The sequence below is a fragment of the Culex quinquefasciatus genome, chromosome 1 (genome assembly GCF_015732765.1).
Source record: "Culex quinquefasciatus strain JHB chromosome 1, VPISU_Cqui_1.0_pri_paternal, whole genome shotgun sequence".
In the NCBI taxonomy this organism is placed as follows: Eukaryota; Metazoa; Arthropoda; class Insecta; order Diptera; family Culicidae; genus Culex; species Culex quinquefasciatus.
In genome coordinates this window covers 31,272,440-31,299,062 of record NC_051861.1, presented here as the reverse complement: position 1 = coordinate 31,299,062, position 26,623 = coordinate 31,272,440, and the positions used below count along the sequence as shown (strand labels likewise).

The window sequence follows — 26,623 nt, the reverse complement described above, 5'->3', positions numbered from 1 at the left end:
TTATATGGTAATATATTGACATTTAGTTGAATTAAAAGTTTGCAAAATTAAGTTTAGATAAGTTTTATATAGAATTTCCAGAGTTATATAAACTTTTATACTAAGTAGTTAGTAAACTTTATATTCAATCCAAATTCTTCTTTTAATCAGTCAAGGATGCCTATTTGGAGTTGGGAGACTGGATTTATGGTGATTTGTCAACAAATAACATTATTTATGTTAATTCACGTAATTTAATCAGTAACGCTGTGCCAAAACATTAATTCTTTTTGCAGCGAATTAGGCAACGTCCCTGTTGTCGCAGCTACACAGTAAAAAAAATCATGGTAATATTACATCTGGGAAGGGGTACATTTTTTTTGTCAGAAAAAAAAATATAATTTTACCTTTTTTTTGGTGTAATGTTACTTTTGAAGTAAAATTACAACATCACAATTTTTACTGTGATAGTTTTTTTTTGTTATTTTTCCACCTAAATTATTTTCGAGCCCTTTTTGTCTGCTCAGCCAAACAATTTTCGAGCTGAGTCTGTCTGCTCCCGAAACCGGTGTGACCCGACCACAAGGTTATCGATTTCACAACCTGCCAAATGTCATTGAGTTTGATAGGTTTTGTTGCTGTCGTGACTAGGTCGGTTTACGAAATTTGCGGTTTTGACAGGTGTCTTTTTTTTTGGGTGTTAAATTAGAAGTAGGTGGAAAGTGGATGGGGTTGCTAAGGTTGGTTTAAGGGAAGTTAATTAGCAAATTCAAGTGGGGTGTGAATTTCAGCTAAGGTTAGTTTGTTTTTTTTTTTGCGAAATCATGTCACTTTTCGTTAATCCTTTGGGTTTGAATGTCCCAATTTCAGCAGAGAAAGAAACTCGTTACTTGGTGCTAGGAGCTGAACTAAGTCAACAGCCCAGCTGAAGAGGGTCCACGTGCCGGTTACTGTGAAGTAACTCTAGTGGCCATTGTTGGTGCAAAGTATCCTTCTTGTAGCGAGGACACCGCATGGTCCTCGAGGGGCCTCAGGCTCATCTAGCTCTCTTGCAGTGGCCTAGATTTTTCGGTCTTTACTTAGTACGAAAGCTGACACTACACTTCAGTTGGAGTGGGGATAGTTTTGTTTGATGTTGAAGTGAGGGCAAGAATCTGGTAACAAGCTTATTTGGAATGTTGAAGTTACTGTTTGCACTTTCTAAATTTTCTTGTTGAAAAGAAAAGGAAATTTCGCTGATTTCAAATCCATTTTGCATTTTCTCCCCCAGCAAATCGATATCCTCCGATTGCTTCCCCCCGAAAATCATTCCAAACACAGGATCAGCCCATTTCCATCAACCAGCGAAAAGCTTCTCAAGAGCAAACTCCCATTTATGAGAACTCTGTGAAAATGGGAAAATGGCCCCACAAAATTTATGAACTTCCCCAGCGATATGAAGAGTCCTCGTCGAAACGCACTCACGCACACACAAACCCGGGGGGCGCTCGTGAAAAGTAGATTGAAAAATTCGAACATAAATAAATAAATCTTTTTCATTTCCATTTCGACTTGGCGCGGCGCATTTTATTTCACTTTGTGGGATTGGGTGGGGGGGGGGGGAAGTAGAAGTCAATCTAGAACAACTTTAGAACGTCGGACTAAGAAAGAGGAGTTGCCCTGTGTGAGAAGAGGAAGGAATCAAATTGGCTTGAGGATTATCATTTTTGATGGGGTGGTCATAAATTACGCCAAGGTATTATGGTTTTCCAGTAAAATCAGAGGTTTTTTTTACACATTTTATATTTTATTAATCAAATTATTTTTTGATTATCCTTGATGTCTTTTTATTATTCAAACTAACAACTTTTTGATAAAGTCCAATAAAACTCAATGCAATGGGCAAATATATTCTTAAAATGTATCCTTCTTAAACGTTTTGTAAACGTCAATTGCGCATTCGATGTTATATAATCTAGATTATTTAAGAAAATATGATAAAAATCAATTGTCTTATCACGTTTGGGAAAAAAGTTTTTTTGTTATCATTTTTTAAATAACTTGAAAATGTTTTTATTTCTCAAAAGACCAGAACAAATTTAAAATGTTGAACCTTCACCAAAACCGGAAATGGATCATATTTATATTTTTTTAATTGCTTAGTCATTTGAGGGGCTTTCACTATGAGCATGAGCATGAGCATGATTGACTGCCAATGAGCTGCTACTCCGTTATTGACGGATCAGCTGAAGTTAAACAATGAATCAAAAATGATCAGTGGGAGCCAACCATCCGTTCACTGTTTAACCTCTGAAGATCCCTACTTTATTAGTCAATACCGGCGCCCTCCCAAGAAGCCTGCAGTTCAACGAAAGGGAGGAATGTTAGTCCGATAGTTGAAGTTGCAGACTCATCAAGCACATAGTTTTTCGCTATATACTTGTTGATACCGCTTGAGACCGTTGAATCCACAGCATCTCCTTCAAGCATCACGTGATTATTTTTTTTTTGGGTTAGTAGGGTAAGGTAATGGCTTTTCGATGCCTCCCGAGCTACGACGTTATGGGGAGGATTTTCATAACAGACCCGTCGGCGAGCCTTCCGAGCAACGATGCTATGGGAAGGTCTTTCTGGTTAACACACAAAATCACAGAGTTATTTTGCTCCACTATTAACTCGACGATCCAAATTGTCAGTGCGTTTTTCGATCATTATATTGAAATAGCTTTTTCACCGCAAAAAAATAAAACCTTATTCGAAAAATTTAAACACAGTCCACCCGACGCCGTGCCTTCCGATCAACGATGATATAGGAAGGGCTTTGAAAATCACAAAACATCACTTTTCACTCTGAATATTTTTTTACGACCACGCGCTCCCTTTGCCAATTATGCACTCACCCGAACAGCGGCACAAAAGAGACGGAAAATAACACGAAAAAACAGGACTGCGCGTCCCCACAGGCACCGCACTACTGATTCTCATTTGAGGGGCCTTCACTATGACCGAATAAGTCATTTTGTGTCATGGGTTCACTCATGCAAGGCTCCATACAATTTTGGCAGTATTTTGAAGTATCTTTAGAAGCAAAATTTAATTTTCCAAAAATCATTTTTTTTAAGATTCATAGCTCGGCAAAAACAATTTCCATACTTTTCAACGGATGCGGTTTTTTGTCTCCTAAAACATAAAAAATCAAAAATTCAAAATAAGAATTTTGCTAATTGATTTTTTTTACTTAATCCACCCTTAGGTGGTTGGTGCCTTCCTCACATTTAAAGAGTGCTATCCAAAATAGACACAAAAGGGCGGTGTTTTTCAGTGTTTTATCAATTTGACTCATTATTCATACCACTAGATTGGGTAGTCAGATCATCATGTTGCGGGGCACTTATGTGCTTACAACTTATTCGTGCTCGTTGAAAAGGTCTTTTGATTACCGTAATCTGGGGCGAATCGGGACTGCAGTCTGAATAGGGACAGCAGTTTTAAGAGCACTTAAAGCTTTTAAATTTGGAAATGGATGTACACATTTTGTTGGTCTGAGTCTGTGTTTTTTTTCGGAAAGATCGGAAAATTTCACGAAAGTTTCATGTTTTATCATTGAAAATCGAACCATTCTTTGCTGAGATATCGACATTAGAAAATGGTGGGCTGTTTGGGTGAGACTTAGAAAACATCAATTTTCGTGTTTCTTTTTGTTTAAGCCGCTTTATCTCAGCAACCAGAAGTCCAATCTTCAATGTCTCTTAGACAATTTTATAGCAAATTTTCTGAACTTTTCAAAAAAAATATTTTTAGAAATGGTCACTCTTGGTCACTATTTTGAAAAATCGAAAAACTGCAAATATTTCGCTAAAATTAAACTTTCGGTGGCTATATCTTGAAAACAGAGCCTTTTATCAAAAAACCTGTAAAGTACTTTTCGATTGGAAATTCAATTTTACATAAACAAAATTACGTCAGATTTGTTTTTGCATGAAATTTCGATTTTTTTCCAAAAATCACAATTTTTTCAAAAATTCATAACTCGGCGGCAGATTTTTTGACCATGTTTCTTTATGGCTCAAAAGTTGCGGATTTTTGTCCCCTAAAACATATCAAAAATTCTCGAAAATAAAAATACGTATTTTGGGAAATTGAGTTTTTGTGAAAAAAATTTAATAAAAAAAATCGGCATTTTTTGTCGTGTACCTATTTTTTCTCAATAGTCCTCAACAATACCTACAACTTTGCCGAAGACACCAAATTGATCAGAAAATTCATTCAAAAGTTAAAGATATTCGAATATTTACGTACAATGTTTGTATGGACAGCTGCCAAAATTGTATGGAGACTTGTATGGGTGAACCAATGACACAAAATAGCTTTTTTGATCATAGGGAAGGCAAAGTTTGAGCCAAATAAAAAAATACAAATAAAATCCATTTCCGGTGTTGGTTCTCACCAACACTTATAATGCTGGCGCGTCCCCGAACAAACCTTTAGGGTGAAGAATATGTTGGTGCTCTGTCCCTCTGAATTCATCAAGCGTCCATGGCGCGGTGGTAGCGTGTCGGATTAACAACTAGGAAGATGAAGGTTCAATCCTCGTTCAGTTTGTTTTTTTTTTCCCAAAACCAGCAAACAGCAGTCAGTAATGTCGATAATTGTCGGTAACGGGCAAACATGTCATACCCCTAAATCGCAAAAAATGCATGAGAACATGTTTTCGTGCAGAATCTGGTATACTTCCATGCAGCCATAGGGGGATGGCGTCGCTATTTTTAGACCACGTTTTAAGCATAAGCATAAGCATAAGCATAGGTGCCCACCCGCAGTTGCTACTCCGTTATTGACCAGGACCTTCAGAAGTTACATCCACGAGCCGTGGAAGATGAGTGGGTGCTATCTTTCCTCGCTTCGCAACTTCTCAAAGGCCCCTATCATGCTGATCAATACCGGCGCCGGCCACGACCAGTGGTAGAGTCACGGGGAAGTGGATGGGAATGTTAGTCCGATACTTGAGTGATAGAGACCGCCCAATCGACTGCTTCTCCGACAAAGTATCACATGAGTTTTGAGGGGGTTAGTAGATGGGTATGAGGTCAGGATTCACGAGTGGCAGTGATGTGACCATGAGCATTTTGTTTATCGGTTGAAATTTTTAAATCTTAGGCAGTCGGCTGCGCATTTAGTGCTATGGGCTGGACTTATCAGTATATTTTAACTGTTTCTACAATTTAGATAACGCGAGCAAATTTCAAATATCCTCGCAGCACACAATACACGACAAAAATGCGAAACAAAAGGCACACGCAAAAAAAAAAAACACTTTTCACTCCGAATATTTTTTACGACCACGCGCTCCCTTTGTCAATTATGCACTCACGTCGCTATTTTTAGACCACGTTTTCCACTTTTTCTCATCGAAACCGACTACTTTATCGACTTCATTTTGCTGGGTGAGATAGGACGCCGTCTATTTTTAGACGATGACTCAGCGCTTTTCCACTCTTGTACTTAAAAAACAGATGGCAGCACGATGTAACGCCCCGTCCCTATGCATCACTAGCATTACGGCTGAGTCATCGTCGGTTCGATGAGAAAAAGTGGAAAACGTGGTCTAAAAATAGCGACGCCATCCCCCTATGGCTGCATGGAAGTATACCAGATTCTGCACAAAAACATGTCCTCATGCATTTTTTGCGATTTAGGGGTATGACATGTTTGCCCGTTACCGACAATTATCGACATTACTTGACCGCCGTTTGGGTAAATAATCGAAAAAATTACAGTTAGGGTAGAGTAGTCATCAATGAGACACGGGGAACAATGATAAAGTGGCTCTCACAAGTCGTAGTTTCAACCAATCAGGCTCATATTTGGGGGAAAGGTGTATCTACTGGATACACGTCTGCTATAATAATGGCTTTGGTTATGGACGCTCATTTAAAAAGTTATTCATAAGTGTTTGATTCTGGGGTGTAAAAGTAAATCATGGACAAAAAATACTTTTTCGCTCGTAGGCTGCCATTTACACCAAAACTAATATTTCTTCAAATTTCTTTCGACGTTCCATAGGGATTGAGTTGGGCTACAATGTCCTTTCATTAGGTTTGACCAAAATTTAGAATATACCCAGAATCCAGGGCTGTCTCATTGTTCCCCACTCATTTTAGCCCATGGGTAACAATGAGACACTTTGATTTTTCTTCATAAACCATTTAAAAATCCATGTAAATCTTTCAAAACATGAATTGAATGTGATTTTTGGCATATTTATAGAGTTTTAACTTCATTTAACCAAACATACAAAGTTATTTGGTGTAAATATATGAATTTTACAAAATTTAAATACTTTTTAGTATAACTTTTGTTATTTAAAGTTTCATGTTGGCAAAATTGCTCTAAAATGTTCAAGGCAAGTCACCTGTAATGGAACAATACAAAAACATGATGTTTTATTAGAAAAGTTTGATTTTCGTTAAGTGTCTCATTGTTCCCCAGCTGTCTCATTATTCCTGCCAAGTGCGTCTACAATGAGACAGTTGAATAACTCTGGCTGTAGATGTCGGATCGATCTCATGTTTTGGTCAATGTTAGAACACACTAAAAGAAAGAAAATGCAACAAAAGGCTCATTAAAACATGCTGATGAAAAACATAGAAAAATCGTTGAAAGTTGAAAACCAAAAGTGTCTCATTGATGACTACCCTACCCTAATGTAAAATTTCAACTCTGTGAGCATTTACTTATTTTTTTTTAAAACTTCATCATCCTGGTACGAGAATCGAACTCACGACCTCTGGATTGGAAACCCAGCACGCCGCTAGTCGAAACCCATCCCCTACCGGTCAGTATTCCCAGTGAGCAGATTTACTCTTTTAAGGGATCTGATGGTCATTGCCAAGCCAGACAGGAATTGAACCCATCATCTTCCGCTTACGAGGCAAAACCCGTAACCTATGAAATGAAATAAAAAAAGAAATGAATAAAATTATTATTTTTGTATTAAATTATTTTTTTTTCCTTCAAATAATGTTAAGCTAATAAATTACCGCACACTCCCCAAGATATTTTTTTGTAAGTCGAAACATGTTGAGTATTTCAAAAACAGTTTGACACTTTGAAAAAAAAGGCGAAAGTTTGAAAATTTAATTTACGAGCCATGGTTTCAACATTTCAATTGAAAAAGTGCTTAAAGATGCATTTATACACCTGTCCAGTTGTTTTGCAATCATTAGTTTCCAAAATACCTACAGTATGTAAAAAAAGGAATTTCCGACGACGTAATTCCGGGTTGGTACGAAATTCCAACGAAAAAATCTATTCTATCGACACAAAGACCCCAAGAACGGTGTTATACCCACTCCAAACTGCTTGTTTAGCATTTCTATGGTAATATGTTGACATTTAGTTAAATTAAAAGTTTGAAAAATAAAGTTTAGATAAGTTTCATATAGTATTTCCAGAGTTAAATAAACTCTTATACTAAACAAGCCTTACCCGACAAACTTCGTTCTGCCTGTTTTACGTTTGTTGACGTTTTTAACATTTTGTTTATTCAGCCTCCTGTGATCAAAATTTGATTTAACGTAACTTTTCCCATACAATCTGCAGATTTTCCGGAATCGGTTCCAGAGTGGCCAAAGTTGCAACTTTTTGGCGTAAGAACCTTCCTTGAACTTTTACGAACCCAACGCAACAAAGAGCCCCTCGATCCGACGTTCCGTGTTGAATTGATTCGCGTTCGAACAAAACCGTCGATTTTTTTTTATGTATATAGATATATAGTAAACTTTATATTCAATCCAAATTATTATTTTAATCTGTCAAGGATTCCTATTTGGAATTGGGAGACTGTATTTATGGTAATTTGTCAACAAATAACTTTATTTATGTTAATTTTTCGAAAGGTGTACAAACTTTTTTGCACCTTTTTTGATTTTTGTTATAGTATTATCTTCTATATATATAAAAAATTTCGATGGTTTTGTTCGAACGCGAATCAGTTGAACACGGGAGGTCGGATCGGATCGCTCTTTGCTGCGTTGGGTTCGTATAAGCCCAAGGAAGGTTCTTACGCCAAAAAGTTGCAACTTTGGCCACTCTGGAACCGATTCCGGAAAATCTGCAGATTGTATGGGAAAAGTTACGTTAAATCAAATTTTGATCACAGGAGGCTGAATAAACAAAATGTTAAAAACGTCAACACGTTGACACTTTGGCCACTTTGGAACCGATTCCGGAATATCTGCAGATTGTATGGGAAAAGTTACGTAAAATCAAATTTAGATCACAGGAGGCTGAATAAGCAAAAATGTTAAAAACGTCAACAAACGAAAAAAAGGCAGAACGAAGTTTGTCGGGTAAGGCTTGTTTGTTATAATAATTTTTATGGAAATCATCTTTTCATGAGCTTTTTGTAGCAATAAAGTTTCTGAGCAAGACGTAGTACTAAGTTTCTGTCAACATTGAAGTGTTAAGATGTTTCATCACAATATATACATAGTGACCAGTGTTGCGTTCCTCACGCGCTCGTGAGCGCTCACTTTTCGCTCATTCGTGAGGAGGAGCGCTGCGCGAGCTAGCTCACGTTTGCCCGCGCTCACGTTTGCTCCGATTTTTTCAGCTCACGTTTGCTCCACGCTCGCGCTCGCGCTCATATTTCGCTCACGGAGCGCTCATTTTGGACGTGTCGCTAATCATTTAACGTTTTTGAGAAATTTTTTTTTTCAATTCTGGATGGATTTTTTGCGTCAGGTGCAGTAGTGCTGTGGAAATATGACTTTGTGAACAAATTTTATGATATATGAATTGGAATAGCTTAATTTCATCAGTCATGTTTTTAAATAAAAGGTTGGATTCGCAAGGGTCAAATATTTTTTAGACACACAGTCGAATGTATAAATATTTTAGAATTCAAAGGCCTTATTGTAGCAGAGAGGGGCGGAGAGGTATAGACGCCTAAATAAAAGGGCCTGTAAACCTTAGAAAAACTTACAAAACAATGAATTGATTCAAGAGGATTTTTGCTTCGGTAAGCTCGATTCAAGGTTAAATGCTTGTTTGATTAAAATATAACATTAAACTGTTTTTATGTACCTAATCAGTGTTTTGACTACATTTCCAGATTGCGGGTCAGAATGAGCTACCATTAAAAAAAATTATTCCGTTTATTAAATCTTTCAGTGATTCAGTGATTAGAAACGGCTAATCATTTTTATAAGGTTAGTCTTTATTTGGCAAACATTTTAGAAAATAGGGTAACATTTTTGAAACATTTATATTTTAAATATATGCCTCAAAATTCCTAAGGGTTGAAATAACCCTTTTGACTCAAATCAAATAAATTGTCAATATTTTTCACCACGAAAAGGTTGGCTCTTCTTCCAACAAGTGGATTTTATTCAACACTTTCGCAACCAAACCTCTGAAAATATTCAATTACAAGTTATATATGATTTTTTGAACAAGGATGATTGTAACTGTTTAAAAGATTATTTAAAAATAAATAAAATATACATAAATTGTCAATATTTTTGTGCATAACAACAAAACAATATGGTCCAATATAGATTTGATTTGTGAACAAACAGTGCATCTCTTTACGTCAATGAATGTTTACATAATGAAATTAGTTTTTTGTTCCTTGTTCGAAAAATGTCTAGATTTTAAATAGAACGTAAATTTTGGTTCGCTGATCATATCCATTTCATTGCCTACTTTTGTTTGTTCGACCACTTTCTTGTTTGTTTTTGCTGCCTGTGCTGAGATAGTTCTAGAAACTTCGTTTCAAACAGGCAGATGCTTCAACAGGAAGAAACAACTACCTACTTTGGCTCACCAGCTCACGTGAGCGCAAAACGCTCCGGTGAGCGTGAGCGAGCACGAGCTACCTGATAAAAACTCACGCTCCAGCTGGAGCGAGCAAGCCTTCCGTGAGCGCTCGCTCATTCGCAACCCTGATAGTGACAAACATTTATTTTTTCGCAAAAAAAATCATTGCGGTGCTGTACATTGGATTTTCATACCAATTCAAAATATTGTTAATCCAGCCCAAACATGCTAAATATGAATGCAGAAAAAACGTTTCAGGTTGTTTCAAGTTGATTTGATTTCTATTTTCAATAACATTTTGAAGTATAAAAACAGCTATTTTAGTTTGCCCCCTGATTTTTTGGACCAATCTTAAAGGGGGGGGAGGGCTTTGAAACAACTTTGAGAAATATTTACAATGGCCTAGAAGCAATGAAAATTTTATAATTTAGATGATCTTTAAGAAAAAAAAATCAAAACAAAACAATTTGAATTCGATGAAATCTTCCAAGTAATGAATTGTCATCGAAACTTATTGTGCAGACACTTCCGAGCGTGTCGTACTTTATGACCGACCCCCTCCAAACAACTTCCACCCACCTTCAACTATCGCAAGACAGCAATTCCCTCGCGCGAGAGTGAAGGGGACGAGATTGCTTTTATCAGCTTCACATATCCAGCAACCCACCTACAACAACACTAAGTGAAAGTGAATTTTCGGAGTCCCTTCGCCGACCATGATTTCGGCCAATTTTCCCAATATTGCTTGGCTTCTTCCGCGACCCCCCAAAAGAAAATTGTGTCTATGTGACCCGTTTTTTTCTACTCTGGGGACACCAGACAGACTTCGTAGTCGCCGCCGCCGTCGGAATGTATAATTCAGCGATTCAATAAAAGTAAATTTCGGCGGAACCTCCGAGGGGCGACGACGAAGTTTGGCGATGCGTGTCTGGTCTGGATTTGAGCATTAAATTTTGTGTTTTGGTTATTTGGAAGGTCGGCGATGCCGACGGCAGCGGCTCAAATATGCGGATAAAAAAGTGAAATTGTCTCGATATGAATTATTCAATTTGCTTCAAAATGGATGAATATGGATATCCGGAGGCGCCCGAGTTGCTAGAGCGAGGATGGAGCGGATCTTTTTTTGGGTGGATATTACTTATGAAAAGGACGAGGAAAATTTGTTGTGGAAAACTCGCAAGCAAACAAGTGGAAACGATGGCAATTTATCTAATTTAAAGGCGGCAAAGATTGGCCATTTCAACTAAAATAGCTGTGTAGCCGGCAGTGAAATTATGGGAAAGTATAATATGTTTTAAACTTAAGTTATGCTGATACAGCCTATTTCAGTCCCGGATATTATGTGGTGACAGACTTCGGAATGACCCATTTCAAAATGACAGAGTACCTGGCGGCTGACTTCCGAGAACTTGCAAATTCTTCGTTGGTGTAGTGATGCCAACGTGATGAAAAAGGAAATGTCCTTCCCAATGTTAAGGGAATTCAATTTTCAGTTCATCCATTCTTTTCAAGTTGCTCTCCTGCCTGGCGCTGACAAAGTATCTTAACAATCAATTCCCATACAACTCCCCCTCGAAAGTAAGTTCCTCTGCTCTAATCAACTGTATCTAGTCGACAGTTCTTTGCTGGATATGCTTTCCAGCAAAGAAACGCAACTCCAACCGTTCCGTTCCCGATGTTCTTCGGCATCTTGCGTACAAATTGCTTCCACACCTGTGTGGCGAGGTAGAATATGTCAAGTGAAAGTGACAACCTTGTTCGCTTGAAACTCTGAGGAAAAAGAAAAAAAGAAAAAAAAAAAGAAGTTGAATTCGTATGTATGCAAATTGGCCACGCGCGCGTTCTTCCGTATCTTGGCCCGTGTCAACCGACGCGGAGGACGGCCCATTCCGGACACGTTCTCGTACTCGTTTGGGGGCCAGAAGAGATCCAACCCAATTTGGACACAACCCGTGCCACGGCGATGGCGGAAACGTTGGTTGAGCTGGGCGTCACGGGAAGCTAATCTTGGTGAGGGATGTGATGGGAATTTTGAGGGACTTTTTTGGTTGGTTGAAGGGAGAAAAATATGGTCGAAATTTAATGTTTAAATTGTCTCGTATAGCTGATTTATATTCCCAGGTTCTCAGAATGGTACACTTAATTTCTTTTAATAATACAGATAAACTTTACATTAGTTCTGATCTTTTATAGCAGAGTAATTCTCTACAAAATCGGTCTTTTTTCTTCAATTTTAATTTTTGTATTTTTTAATCCGGTTGAAACTTTTTTAGTGCCTTTGGTATGCCCAAAGATGCCATTTTGCATCATCACTGTCCATATAATTTTCCATACAAATTTGGCAGCTGTTCATACAAAAATGATGTATGAAAATTCAAAAATCTGTATCTTTTGAAGGAATTTTTTGGTCGATTTGGTGTCTTCGGCAAAGTTGTAGGTATGGATACGTACTACACTGGAAAAAAATAATAAACAGTAAAAAAATGGTGATTTTTTTATTTAACTTTTTATCACTAAAACTCGATTTACAAAAAAACACTAGTTTTATTTTTTTTTATTTTTTTATATGTTTTAGAGGACATAAAATGTCAACTTTTCTGAAATTTCCAGGTTGTGCAAAAAATCATTGACCGAGTTATGATTTTTTTTATCAAAACTGATTTTTTCAACAAATTGAAATTTTGGTCGCAAAAATTTTTCAACTTCATTTTTCGATGTAAAATCAAATTTGCAATCAAAAAGTTCTTTAGTAAAATTTGATAAAGTGCACCGTTTTCAAGTTAAATCCATATTTATGTGACTGTTTTGATAATAGTTGCAGTTTTTCATTTTTTTAAATAAGTGCACATGTTTGCCCACTTCTGAAAAAAATATTTTTGAAAAGCTGAGAAAATTCTCTATATTTTGCTTCTTCGAACTTTGTTGATACGACCTTTAGTTGCTGAGATATTGCAATGCAAAGGTTTAAAAACAGGAAAATTGATGTTTTCTAAGTCTCACCCAAACAGCCCACCATCTCAGCAACTAGTGGTCCTATTTTCAATGTTAAGGCGAAACGGGAGCTAGAACCAAATTTTGTCGTGATTTGGCGCATCTCACTTTTTGATTTTTTAAAAATCGATTTCAACGAATTTCAAAAAACCATGAGCATCACGATGTTGCCCATGTTCTAACGGATCACTGTAAAAAAAATCAAGTCTCTAAGTCAAAATATGAACAACTAGTTTAGTTTTTCAGTTAAACTCACGATTTTTATACTTCTCCATACGATTCCCATGGACTTTGCCGAAAATCAGAGGAGCGCAATTCCACCCAAGTTTTTGATAATATATTCCATTATTCAGCTACATTTTTATATACCGTTAGATTCGTTAGAATGTAACGAACACGGTGGTATATATAAATCAATAGTTCACTAACTTTTATAACACACTTTTTTGATTACCAAAAAAAAATCAAATATTTGCTTCTCGCGCAACGCAACGGGCAACGAATCAAAGGAGAAACCTCAGAGACAAAAAAACTCCCGTGTGCCGTGGCGAGGCGCGTGGATTGTGCTGGCCGCACGCACACACTCTCATGGCGCGCAAGCACTTATTTTGAATTCATTCCTTGATTTGTTTGATTTTGAAATTATATTTTTTTTTTATTTGGGGATATTGCGAGGTTCGGATATTTTTATTACTACTTTTAATTATTACTAATTTTATTTACTAATTTATTATTGCTTCATTCCTTTGTATCTAAACAGAGTATAATTAACAAATACAAATCAGGACTGAAAATATCAACATTCAAATGAATAAAATGTGATTATTATTTTAGTTAGACCAACTAAAGAATTGAAATTGGTCTTTGTCAAAGTCTTTGTTATTTTGAATAAAAAAAAACAGTGGACAATTTTCTTGGCTAAAAAGGCTAGTATGAATTTCAATGAATGAATTTGTTTTGTAAATTCTCTAATTTTCATAGAATATTGTATATAATATCTAAAGTTAAAATGCATACAAAATATCGCTTCGATGAAAAACGATGTTTTGAGAAAATTTGAATATTTTATAAAATGAAACAATAATAAAGTGAAAATGCTCACAAAATTTAACAAAACTCATATTTCAAATTTTAAAAATTAGAATATTTTCAAAAAAATACGGCATTTTGAGAAAAAAATTGTATTTTTCGAAAAACTAACTCTAATAAAGTGAAATTGCATACAAAATTTTGCTACATTTAAAAAATACAATATTCTGTGAAAATTTGAGCATTGTTCAAAACTGCCCCAATAAAGTGAAAACGCTTACACAACTTTGCTTCCTTCAAAAAATACAATAATTTAAGTATTTCTCAAAAAAAAAACTCTAATAAAGTTAAAATGCATACAAAATTTCGTTCATTGAAAAATACAATATAAATATTGTCTCGTTAAAAAAAATGTGAATGGGCGAATTTGGTCCAAGGATGTACACAAAAATAAATACTAAAATACTCAAATTTTCACAGAATAATGTAATTTTTCAACGAAGCACAATTTTGTTGCTTTTTTATAGTTTTATTCTGTAAAATACTCAACTTTTCACAATTTTTGTATGCATTTTCACTTTTTAAGCGTTTATTGTTTTGTTAGTACTCTAATTCTCATAGAATATTGTATGTTTTTAAATGAAGCGAATTTTTGTATACATTTTCTATTTATTAGAGATTTTTTTGGAAAACACTGCAATTTTCAAAAAATATTGTATTTCTTTGAACGATGTGAAATTTTGTACAAATGTTCACAAAATATTGTATTTTTGTAAGAACGAAATTTTGTATGCATTTTAACTTTATTAGAGTTTTTTTTAGAAATATTCGAATAATTGTATTTGCTTTATGCATTTTCAATTCTGAGTATTTTGTATGCATTTTCACTTCATTAGAGTTTTTTTTTTGTAAAATACTTATATTGTATTTTATGAACGAAGCAAAAATTGTATATGCACTTCATTGGTTTTTTTTGTGAAATACTAAAATTTTCTCGAAATACTGTATATTTTTAAACCTAGCGAAACTTTTTATGAATTTTTAATTTATTAGAGTTTTTTTAAACTCAATTTTTCACAAAATACCGTATTTTTTTTAAATATTCTTATTTTCATAATTTGCAATATGAGTTTAAACAAAGCGAAATTTAATTTGCATAAAAAATTTCGCTTCCTTAAAAAAAAATACAATATTCAGTGAAAATTTGTTAAATTACAAAAAAAACTCTCAAGTGAAAATGCATACAAAATATCGCTTCGGTAAAAAAAGCAATATTTTGCGAAAATTTTAATATTTTACAAAATGAAACTATAATAAAGTGAAAATGCTCACGAAATTTCGCTGCTTTTGAACTCATATTTCAAATTATGAAAATTAGAATATTTTCAAAAATAAGGTATTTTGTGAAACAAATTGTATTATACGAAAAAATAACTCTTATAAAGTGAAAATGCATACAAAGTTTCGCTACATTTCAAAAATACAATTTTCTGTGAAAATTTGAGTATTGTTCAAAAATGCCCCAATAAAGTGAAAATGCATACACAATTTTGCTTCCTTCAAAAACAAATAATTTGAGTTTTTCTGAAAAAAACTGTAATAAAGTTAAAATGCATACAAAATTTCATTCACTGAAAAATAAATTGTCTAATTTTCACAGAATATTGTATTTTTTAATTGTAGCAAAATTTTGTATGCATTTTCATTTTATAAGAGTTATTTTTTCTTAAAAAAAAATTCTCAAAATATCGTATTTTTTGAAAATATTCTAATTTTCATAATTTGAAATATGAATTCAAACGCAGTGAAATTTTGTGAGCATTTTCACTTTATCATAGTTTCATTTTGTAAAATATTCAAATTTTGATATTGTGTTTTTTTTACCAAAGTGATACTTTGTATGCATTTTCACTTCAGAGTTTTTCAAAAATATTGTTTTTTAATGAAGCGAAATTTTGTATGCATTTTCTCTTTAAAAAACCAATGAAATAAAAATGCATAAAAAAATTTGCTTAGATCTTAAAATACTATATGAGTATTTTACTTAAAAAAATCTCTAATGAAGTGAAAATCCATACAAAATATTCAGAACGGAAAATTCATACAAAATAAAGCTTCGGTAAAAAAAGGCAATATTTTGTGAAAACTTTTATATTTTACAAAATGAATCTATACATATTAGGATGTAACAAAATGACTTTTGGCGGGCATTCAAGGGTTTGTTCCGGTGGGCATACTATGCCCAAATCCAAAATATGAGCTTGTAGGCCCGATCCTTTCGCATCTTTTGGTATATCAAATCAAAAATCAAATTATTCGCTCTACAGCATTGCCTTGGCGTACTCGATTGCAAGATTCCTACTCGAAACTAGGTGTCCGAAGGCTTGATTGTTGAGGCAATTGCCACCCCGGGATTCGAACTGACGACTTTTGGATTGTGAGTCCACGACTCCTACACCTGGACTGAGCTAACGACCTAACCTCTAGGTTAGACCGGGGCCAACATTTACTTCCCCGTCCGACGGAAGGCGTGATCAGACAAATCTCGTCTCAAAATTTGCCACCGGGACCTTCTGGGATCGAACCCAGGCCGACTGGGTGAGACACAACCACGCTTACCCCTACATCACGGTCCCGGCTAATAATACATATATAACTTTATTATATAATAAAGCGAAAATGCTCACATAATTTCGCTGCGTTTGAACTCATATTTCAAATTATGAAAATTTTAATATTTTCAAAAAATACGGGTATTTTTAACGGGTAAATTTTGGTATTTTACGAAACAATAACTCTAATAAAGTGAAAATGCATAAAAAGTTTCGCTACATTTAAAAAATACAATATTCTGTGAAAATTTTAGTATTTTTCTAAAAAGGCCCAATAAAGTGAAAATGCATACAAAATTTTGCTCTCTTCAAAAAATACAATAATTTGAGTATTTCTTTAAAAAAAAACTCCTATAAAGTTAAAATGCATACAAAATTTCGTTCATTAAAAAATACAATATTTCGTGAACATCCATACAAAATTTCGGTTCGTTCGAAAAAATATAATATTTTGTGAAAATTTGAGTATTTTCCAAAAAAAATCTCTAATAAAGAGAAAATGCATACAAATTTCGCTTCGTTTAAAAACATACAATATTCTATGAAAATTTGAGTTTTTACAAAACAATAAACGCTTATAAAGTGAAAATGCGGTAGTATTTTTTTTGTGTACATCCTTGGACCAAATTCGACCATTCACATTTTTTTTAACGAAGTGATATTCATATTGTATTTTTCATGGATTGAAATGTTGTATGCATTTTTACTTTATAAGAGTTTTTTTCAAGAAAAACTTAAATTTTTTTTTAGGGAATCAAAATTATGTATGCATTTTTACTTTATTGAGGCATTTTTGAACAATACTCAAATTTTCACAGAAGATTGCATTTTTTAAATGTAGTGAAACTTTGTATGCATTTTCTTTATAAGAGTTTTTTTTTTTCGTATAATACAATTTGTTTCACAAAATACCATATTTTTAAAAAAATATTAAAATTTTCATAATTTGAAATATGAGTTCAAACGCAGCGAAATTTCGTGAGCATTTTCACTTTATTATAGTTTCATTTTGCAAAATATAAAAATTTTCGCAAAATATTGCTTTTTTACCGAAGCGATATTTTGTATGCATTTTCACATGAGATTTTTTTTTTTTGTAAAATACTAAAATTTTCACAAAATATTGTTTTTTTAACGAAGCTGAATTTTGCATGCATTTTCTCTTCATAAGGGTACTTTATTTTGTAAAATAATCAAATTTTCACTAAATTTTGTATTTTTTTTAAAGGAAGCGAAATTTTTTATGCAAATAAAATTGCGCTTTGTTTAAATTCATATTGCAAATTATGAAAATAAGAATATTTAAAAAAAATACGGTATTTTGTGAAAAATTGAGTTTAAAAAAACTCTAATAAAGTAAAAAATCATAAAAAGTTTCGCTACGTTTAAAAATATACAATATTTCGAGAAAATTTGAGTATTTTACAAAAAAAAAAAACCAATGAAGTGAAAATGCATACACAATTTTGCTTCGTTCATAAAATACAATATGCGTATTTTACAAAAAAACTCTAATGAAGTGAAAATGCATAAAAAATACTTAGAATTGAAAATGCATAAAAAATACAATAATTCGAATATTTCTCAAAAAAATTCTAATAAAGTTAAAATGCATACAAAATTTCGTTCTTACAAAAATACAATATTTTGTGAACATTCGTGCAAAATTTCGCATCGTTCAAAGAAATACAATATTTTTTGAAAATTTGAGTATTTTCCAAAAAAAACCTAAAATAAATAGAAAATGTATACAAAAATCCTCTTCGTTTCAAAACATAAAATATTCTATGAGAATTTAAGTACCGTAAACCGGGGTGATTTTGATAGGATTTCAATTTGTTTTTAAAATATTTTTCAACAGGTAAGGTTTTTCTCAAGATTATTATTTTTAAAACATGTACTGGGATAGGCCACACAAAGTCCATACACTATTTTGGAAAAAAAGTTTTTTCAATAGTGTTTAGAAAAATAGTTTCGTTAAAAACTCTTAGTTTAAATTCCGGGGTGACTTTGATAGTCAAAGTTTTTCTTGTTAAAATCATATTTAAGATGTTCAAACTATATTTGTACGTTAAATGTACCATCAATAAGGTAGCTGAAAAAGTTCTTAAGAAAAAAAAATCAATGTTTATATTTAGTTAACTAACTTTATAAGCTTTTATCAAAATACTAATACATTTTACATAAAATTGTTGAAAAGTAGGAATTTTGCCTGAAATTTGTTAAAACTTATTTTGTTTATAAAATTATCGATTTATATTGCATTTTAAACTGAATACAAAGCACGAATCACAAGTTTTCACATTTTACATGAAATTTGTTCAACTGAAATTGCATATAAATTTGGAGATTTTTTTTAATTGTGTTTCAAGGACGCATAATTTTTATTATTTACAAACTTATTTAACATTCTCCTAGTGGAAAATTGTCCAAAGAACCCGAAAATGCATTCCGTTTTCCGATTCAAAATCATGTTCATTGAGAAAATCATGACACTTTGAGAAGTTTTAAATAATGACTTTCATCAATATTTTCTTAATTATAGTTAACTTACTTTTTAAACATTTCAAAATTTTATGCAAAGTTCTTCTTGAGGTACTTTGAACACTTCTCTACCACGGTCAGTATGATTCTGAACCATTCCGTACGTATTTTAATTGTACTCTTCATTTTCTCTTCATTGCAAACCTATCAAAGTCACCCAGGCTATCAAAGTCACCCCGTTTTACGGTATTAACAAAACAATAAACGCTTATAAAGTGAAAATGCATACAAAAATAGTGAAAAATTGAGTATTTTACAGAATAAAACTCTAAAAAAAATGAAAAATTACATTATTCTGTGAAAATTTGAGTATTTTAGTATTTATTTTTGGGTACATCCTTGGACCAAATTCGCCCATTCACATTTTTTTAACAAAGCAATATTTATATTGTATTTTTCAATGAACGAAATTTTGTATGCATTTTAACTTTATCAGAGTTTTTTTTTGAAAAATAATGAAATTATTGTTTTTTTTGAAGGAAGCAAAATTGTGTAAGCATTTTCACTTTATTGGGCATTTTTGAACAATACTCAAATTTTCACAGAATATTGTATTTTTCAAATGTAGCGAAACTGTTTATGCAATTTCACTTTATTAGAGTTCGTTTTTCGAAAAATATAAAAATTATCTCAAAATACAGTATTTTTTTGAAAATATTATATTTTTATAATTTGAAATATGAGTTCAAACGCAGCAAAATTTTGTGAGCATTTTCACTTCATTATTGTTTCATTTTGTAAAATATTCAAATTTTCTCAGAATATCGTTTTTTTACCGAAGCGATTTTTTGTATGCATTTTCACTTTAGATTTTTTTGTAATACATTAAAATTTTCAAAAAATATTGTTTATTTTAATGAAGTGGAATTTTGTATGCATTTTCTCTTTAAAAAAACCAATGAAGTGAACATGAATACAAAATTTTGGTTCGTTCAAAAACATACTATATTCTATGAAAATTTGAGAATTTACAAAACAAATTCATTCATTGAAATTCATACTAGCCTTTTTAGCCAAGAAAATTGTCCACTGTTTTTTTTTTATTCAAAATAACAAAGACTTTGACAAAGACCAATTTCAATTCTTTAGTTGGTCTAACTAAAATAATAATCACATTTTATTCATTTGAATGTTGATATTTTCAGTCCTGATTTGTATTTGTTAATTATACTCTGTTCAGATACAAAGGAATGAAGCAATAATAAATTAGTAAATAAAATTAGTAATAATTAAAAGTAGTAATAAAAATATCCGAACCTCGCAATATCCCCAAATAAAAAAAAATATAATTTCAAAATCAAACAAATCAAGGAATGAATTCAAAATAAGTGCTTGCGCGCCATGAGAGTGTGTGCGTGCGGCCAGCACAATCCACGCGCCTCGCCACGGCACACGGGAGTTTTTTTGTCTCTGAGGTTTCTCCTTTGATTCGTTGCCCGTTGCGTTGCGCGAGAAGCAAATATTTGATTTTTTTTTTGGTAATCAAAAAAGTGTGTTATAAAAGTTAGTGAACTATTGATTTATATTTACCACCGTGTTCGTTACATTCTAACGAATCTAACGGTATATAAAAATGTAGCTGAATAATGGAATATATTATCAAAAACTTGGGTGGAATTGCGCTCCTCTGATTTTCGGCAAAGTCCATGGGAATCGTATGGAGAAGTATAAAAATCGTGAGTTTAACTGAAAAACTAAACTAGTTGTTCATATTTTGACTTAGAGACTTGATTTTTTTTACAGTGATCCGTTAGAACATGGGCAACATCGTGATGCTCATGGTTTTTTGAAATTCGTTGAAATCGATTTTTAAAAAATCAAAAAATGAGATGCGCCAAATCACGACAAAATTTGGTTCTAGCTCCCGTTTCGCCTTAAAATATGAAACAATTGTGAAATTTTCCGATCTTTTCGAAAGCAATATTTTCAAAATTTTCAAATCAGGACTAACATTTTAAAAGGGAGTAATATTCAATGTTTGGCATTTTTTTTCTACTGTAAATGGCACCATTATCATTTAAATTGAAATAAATGTGTAGATGCATAGACTGGGACACTAGAAAAATTACTGAATACTTATTTTTACTTAAAATTAGGGTTAGCGAAATTTCACGATTTCGCGGACTTCGTGAAATCCGAGAAATTTTATGTTTGTGTAATTTGTAACGATTTTTCTCAAAATGCTTTATCTAACTTAAATAGGAATAAACATAATCTTATGAACTACTGTAGAATTGAGTGAGTGAATACCCTTATTTAATGACTAACATAGGGTTAGTGATTTTTGACGAATTCGTGGACGGCGTGAAATTCGTGAAATTTATCAATTTTCTCAAATCATGTTTGTTTTTCAAAATAACAGCATAGTAAATATTTACTGCTATTTTATTTGAAAGGTATATGTTTTAAAAGAAATTAAAAGAATCATGCTTTGTTTTATTCAAAATAAAATGAATGCTTTGAAATCAACTCTTAAAAACAGATTTTTGTTTAGTTGTGTTTAATGTCAACCATATTTGGTTATTTTGGTGGATGATTCCCGTGAAAGTTTAAAAAATACTACTTTTATGTTTTTGTTTTCATTTTGAATTAACATTTTGATTTGGTTGCAAATTATATTATTTTTTACTTTTGTTTTAAAATTTTAAATTTTGACAAGGGAGATGCAAACCTTTAAAAATGTTAATTTGTTAAATGTCGCCAAAAAAATCACATTATTTCGCTGGACATGATTGTTAAATCTTGCTTTGATATTAAATTCAATAAAATGAAGCAAATCATCGAAAACTTTTTAACTTTATGAGTCAAATACTGAAAAAAACAGTTCAATAAATAAGAATACGCATGCCCTACATTTTATTTCAGAATATATACAAACTTGGTGGAATCTCTTTGTGAAAATTAGGAGTTTTTTTTGTGACACGTTCAAATTTATGATTTTTTTTTGTTTATAGACGAATAACATGTAATGAAGCATGAAAAGTAGTTTCTGTGATTCAAACATAAGATTTTCAGAGTTATTTTAACATTTTTCACGTTCCGTGAAATTTGCGTGAAATTTGATTGTTTTGAAATTGAGGTCCCCGTGAAATATTGGTATATTGGAAATGTTAGTGAAAAACACAGTCAAAGTTGTTCCCGAAAAAAAAAACCTTTTTCAAAACATAGGCAAAGTCTCATAAAACAAGTAAAATTTACAACCCATAAATTTTCTAAAATTTTAAGAGCTCTTCTTTCCAATGCTTTTAAAAGGTCAAAAATTGGTTGAAAAATACATTTTTCTTATAAATTCATTACGCCAAACCCAAATTAAAGAGTTCTCTTTTCCATTTTTTTTTTGAAAACCAAACATTACATTGAAATAATACTTTTGACGAACTTTAAGATTTAAATCCATTTATAGGCGGGCAAGTTTCATTAGTGTTTAATTTGATTCTTCTTAGAATTAAATTAAGTTACTAAAAGAAAACGAATCATTTAAAGCTTCTCTGGTTTTTTTTAAATTACTGTTTTAAAAACAATCCTGAGACCATCTCTGTCTCTTGGCGGTCATCACTCTAAAAAAATTACATAAAATCGTCTTTATGCATTTTTTATATTTTCACCGCCATCTTGGTCGACATCTTGGATTCATTTTTTTAATCATTCATCAAAATATGACAAAGAAAAATATTTTTTTCGTGATTCGATTATCCGAAGTCGGATAATCGAGTCTGGACTGTATATAAATCGGAATACATTTTGTCCAAAATCTTCAAAATTTTACTTTGGAATGCAATGCTTTTTTTCGTTTTTTTTCAACTTTTGAAAGTGTTTTCAGAATTTTTAGCAAAACAATAAAAAAAATAGCGGACGAAATTTAAACTCTAAATATTAATTGTGTTTTAATTGAACTTGTGATTATAATAATAAATACAAATATTATAACTCAAAATGGTGGCAATCTAAAATGTTTTCTCTTTCTTCTCCTTCTCTTCCCACCGAACACAGGACGGCAGCCGGGGCCACCTGGAGGGGCTCGCCTCGGTGTACTGCGAGATGCTGATGGCCCCGTTCGGCGAGGTGCTGGCCGCGCTCGAGGAAGCCCGGTTGCGGGCCTGGTCCGAGCGCAGCCCGCACAGCTCGTCCGGGGGCAGTGGCGTGCACCGGGCCGGCCACCGGGGGAACTCGTGCCACGGCGGGCTCCCGAACAGCCACAGCCAGCCGATCTACGTACCGGGGAAGTACTCGGTAAGTTCCTAACATATTTTCGCCTACTTCCAAAGCTTATCCCGTTTTGAGCTCAAAATCTTTCGAAGGGACATCAACCAGCTGACGACTTCTTCTCGGGGGTATTTAAGCTACTCGTTCAAGTGGAAATTACGCTCTTCTTTTTTGCGCGGAAAAAACAAACAAACGAAATTAAATCAGAACATCTGCGCTTCAATTATGGCCAGCATTAAAAAAAAAAACACGAGTCTCAAGACTCCCAGCGGAGTCTCTCCCCGGACTTGCGAAGAAGTCATTTTCTGTTTGGTCGGCCTGGATTTCAGGATAAGATACCGCCAAGATCGGCCACAGGTCGTTGGTGGTACTGGAGGTGGTGGGGTGAGGAAACCGAAAATTAGTTGGCGATTGTCGGTTTTCCCTTGTTCTGCGCTGGCAGGAATTAATTTCCCCTGGTGGTCTTCAAGATTGACAGGTTGGTAAACACTGTGCGGCTTGTTGAGATGGAAAGTGAGACTCAACACCGGGGAGTGGTTCATGGGAATGAAAAATTAGATGTTCAGATAATCCCAAAGGAGAAGTCTTTAACTATTTTAAAAATTTCTTTTTTTAAGAAAAATTTAATTTTATTTTCTACTTCAATAAGCATGTTCATAAATTTAATGCCTTTTTTCCTTAAGCATCATACCAGAAAAACAAGACGGCCAAACAGCCAAGCTTGGATACCCTCTGGCAAGCTTCAGGACGACGTCTGAAAAACATCGTGTCCAAAAAGCTACACTAAATGACAGCAGCAGCAGAAAAAAAGTGCTTCCTTTTGCAGGCAAAGACACTGACAACGACAAACAAATAAACAAACTCTGGCAGAGAGAGAGAGAGAAAAAATAAACGCACAGCGCAAAAGTTTAATTGCTATAATTAAATTGCAAATAAATATGTGAGACACACGTACGAAACAAGCACACGTACAGTCACACAAACACACACGCGTGCTTGGGAGGGCAGAGATTGAGTTTATTTACCTGCCCTACTTCTGTTGGTTTATTTTTTCCTTTTTCATGCTTTTTGGTGTAGTTTGGAGACAGAGAACAGACAATCGAACTTGGTGTCTATTTTGTGCAATTTGTTGAAAATATTTTTAAAATTGTCCGTTTTAAGACATGTATTACCGAAATGCTGGTCGCATAAATATCTCTTGAAGCTTAAATTTAAAACAAAATGTTTTTCTTTGTGTCACCTTATTTACACATATTTTTGACCTTACAATATCACGGAGGAAAATGTTTTAAAGGTACATTGTTAACAAATTCACTTAGCGCTTATTTGAATTTTCAGAGAAAATCTTGTCAAACTGGATGATTTGACAATTATGACTTTATATGGTAAAATAATGAAGACATTTGAATGGATATAAGTGTTCCAATAACAATAAAAAGCATTGTGATTATAAGAGCAATTCCAGCTCAAAGGAATTTTTCTGGTACTTTTGTACCCGACCCTCTCCGATTTCAATGAAACTTTGTAGACATGTTATCCTAGACCTATATAAGCCATTTTTTTGTATATGGAGCCAATAGTTCTCGAAAATAAAATTTGAGAAGGGTGTAAGGTATTTAAATATTTTTGTATTTTGCAATTTAAAAATTATTGTATCTCGAAGCGAAAAAAAATACACTGAAACAAAAATACAGGCCACTTATATGAGATTTATTGATTTTTAAGTTCAAAACTTAAATTTAAAGGTGATTTAACGATTTTTTTTCGTTCAATTTTTTGAGGAAATAGCCTAAGATGTTACCAAAAGACTGACGAAAAATGCAGGATGGTATGTCTCTCCTAAAAAAATACAAAAAACATTTACTAAAACTGTTTTTTTGAAAAGTGGTCTAAACATCGAAATTTTCAAAAACCGGTAGTGGGAATCGATTCCCCAGACAATTTTACATAAAAGTCTCTATATTGACCATTGTTCTATGTCCAATTCTTGGGAAGATACAGCGGTTTTAAAAATAATAAAGTTGAAAAAAGGGGTTTTTTTTGTGGTTTTTGGCAATTTCTATATGACAGACTTGGTTTTTCAGTCTGGTAAATATTTTTACCCGAAAGCTCGTTCAATTTCCCATAAGTTTGTCTTTGACAGCATTTCAATTGGATGTCAGAGCTTACAGATATAAGATTACATTGCTTATAACTGAAAATAGAATATTTTTTTCAGTGTGGTAGAAACCTGGATAGTAAATTAGCTTATATCTGTAAGCTCTGACATCCAATTGAAATGCTGTCAAAGACAAACTTATGGGAAATTGGACGAGCTTTCGGGTAAAAATATTTACCAGACTGAAAAACCAAGTCTGTCATATAGAAATTGCCAAAAACCTCTAAAAAAAACATTTTTTTCAACATTTTTTTTATTTTTAAAACCGCTGTATCTTTTCAAGAATTGACATAGGGCAATGGTCAAAATGGAGACTTTTATGTAAAATTGTCTGGAGAATCGATTCCCACTATCGATTTTTGAAAATTTTGACGTTTAGACCACTTTTCAAAAAAACAGTTTTAGTAAATGATTTTTGTATTTTTTTAGGAGAGACATACCATCCTGCAGTTTTCATCAGTCTTTTGGTAACATCTTAGGCTATTTCCTCAAAAAATTTGAACGAAAAAAATCGTGACATCACCTTTAAATTAAAGTTTTAGACTTAAAAATCCAAAAATCTCATATAAGTGGCCTGTATTTTTGTTTCAGTGTATTTTTTTCAGAGAGCTCGTCCAATTTCCTACAAGTTAGTCTTTGACCACTTTTTGATACGACGCAACGGCTTCGAGATAAAGTAATTTTTAAATTGCACAATACAAAAATATTTAAATACCTTACACCCTTCTCAAATGTTATTTTCGAGTACTGTTGTTCAGATTTTGATTCTGAGTCGATAACTATAAATGAAGGTGGGTCTAGGAGGTTAAATTAGGGAGGAGTGATAGAGAGAGAATACCATCGCTGGAAATCACGAGACACAAGAAGAGATCTCACAAGCTAGTGACGTGACGTTATTCTTTTGGACGCTATACTTTTGGATGTTTCTGGTGATAATCAATTGATAGTTTTTTTATCACTCATTTGCAACACTGCTGGTAGAACTTACTTCAAGATTTGTTTTTCTTTGATTTTTTAATCATGTACTATACTACCATATACGTTTTTCAAAAAAATTTTTTGTTTTGTCGAAAATTAAAATTTTCAAATCTAGATGGTCTTTGATAAGCACTTTATTGCTTACACTACACACCTTAAATTGTGCGTTTGTTTCTTAAGTTAAATGAAAATAATACAATGCAATGTTTTACTATTTTTATAAGTTTTTAATAAAATGTGTATAAATTTAATTAGATAAAAAGTTCTGAAGAAATTTTAATTATTTTAATTCATTCAATACTATTTGATTGTTATTTTTATTATGTTT

General features: G+C 33.0%; 1 protein-coding gene across 4 annotated transcripts in view; it reads left to right on the top strand.

Moving 5' to 3' along the window:
• Positions 1-26,623, top strand: part of LOC6044798 (sterile alpha motif domain-containing protein 5) — a 403,066-nt gene that overhangs the window by 283,097 nt on the left and 93,346 nt on the right. For all 4 annotated transcript variants that reach the window (XM_038249684.1, XM_038249679.1, XM_038249675.1 and 1 more), the window contains one exon: positions 22,947-23,186. In XM_038249684.1, coding sequence (XP_038105612.1) covers positions 22,947-23,186 — 240 coding nt within the window. The remainder of the gene's footprint in view (positions 1-22,946; positions 23,187-26,623) is intronic.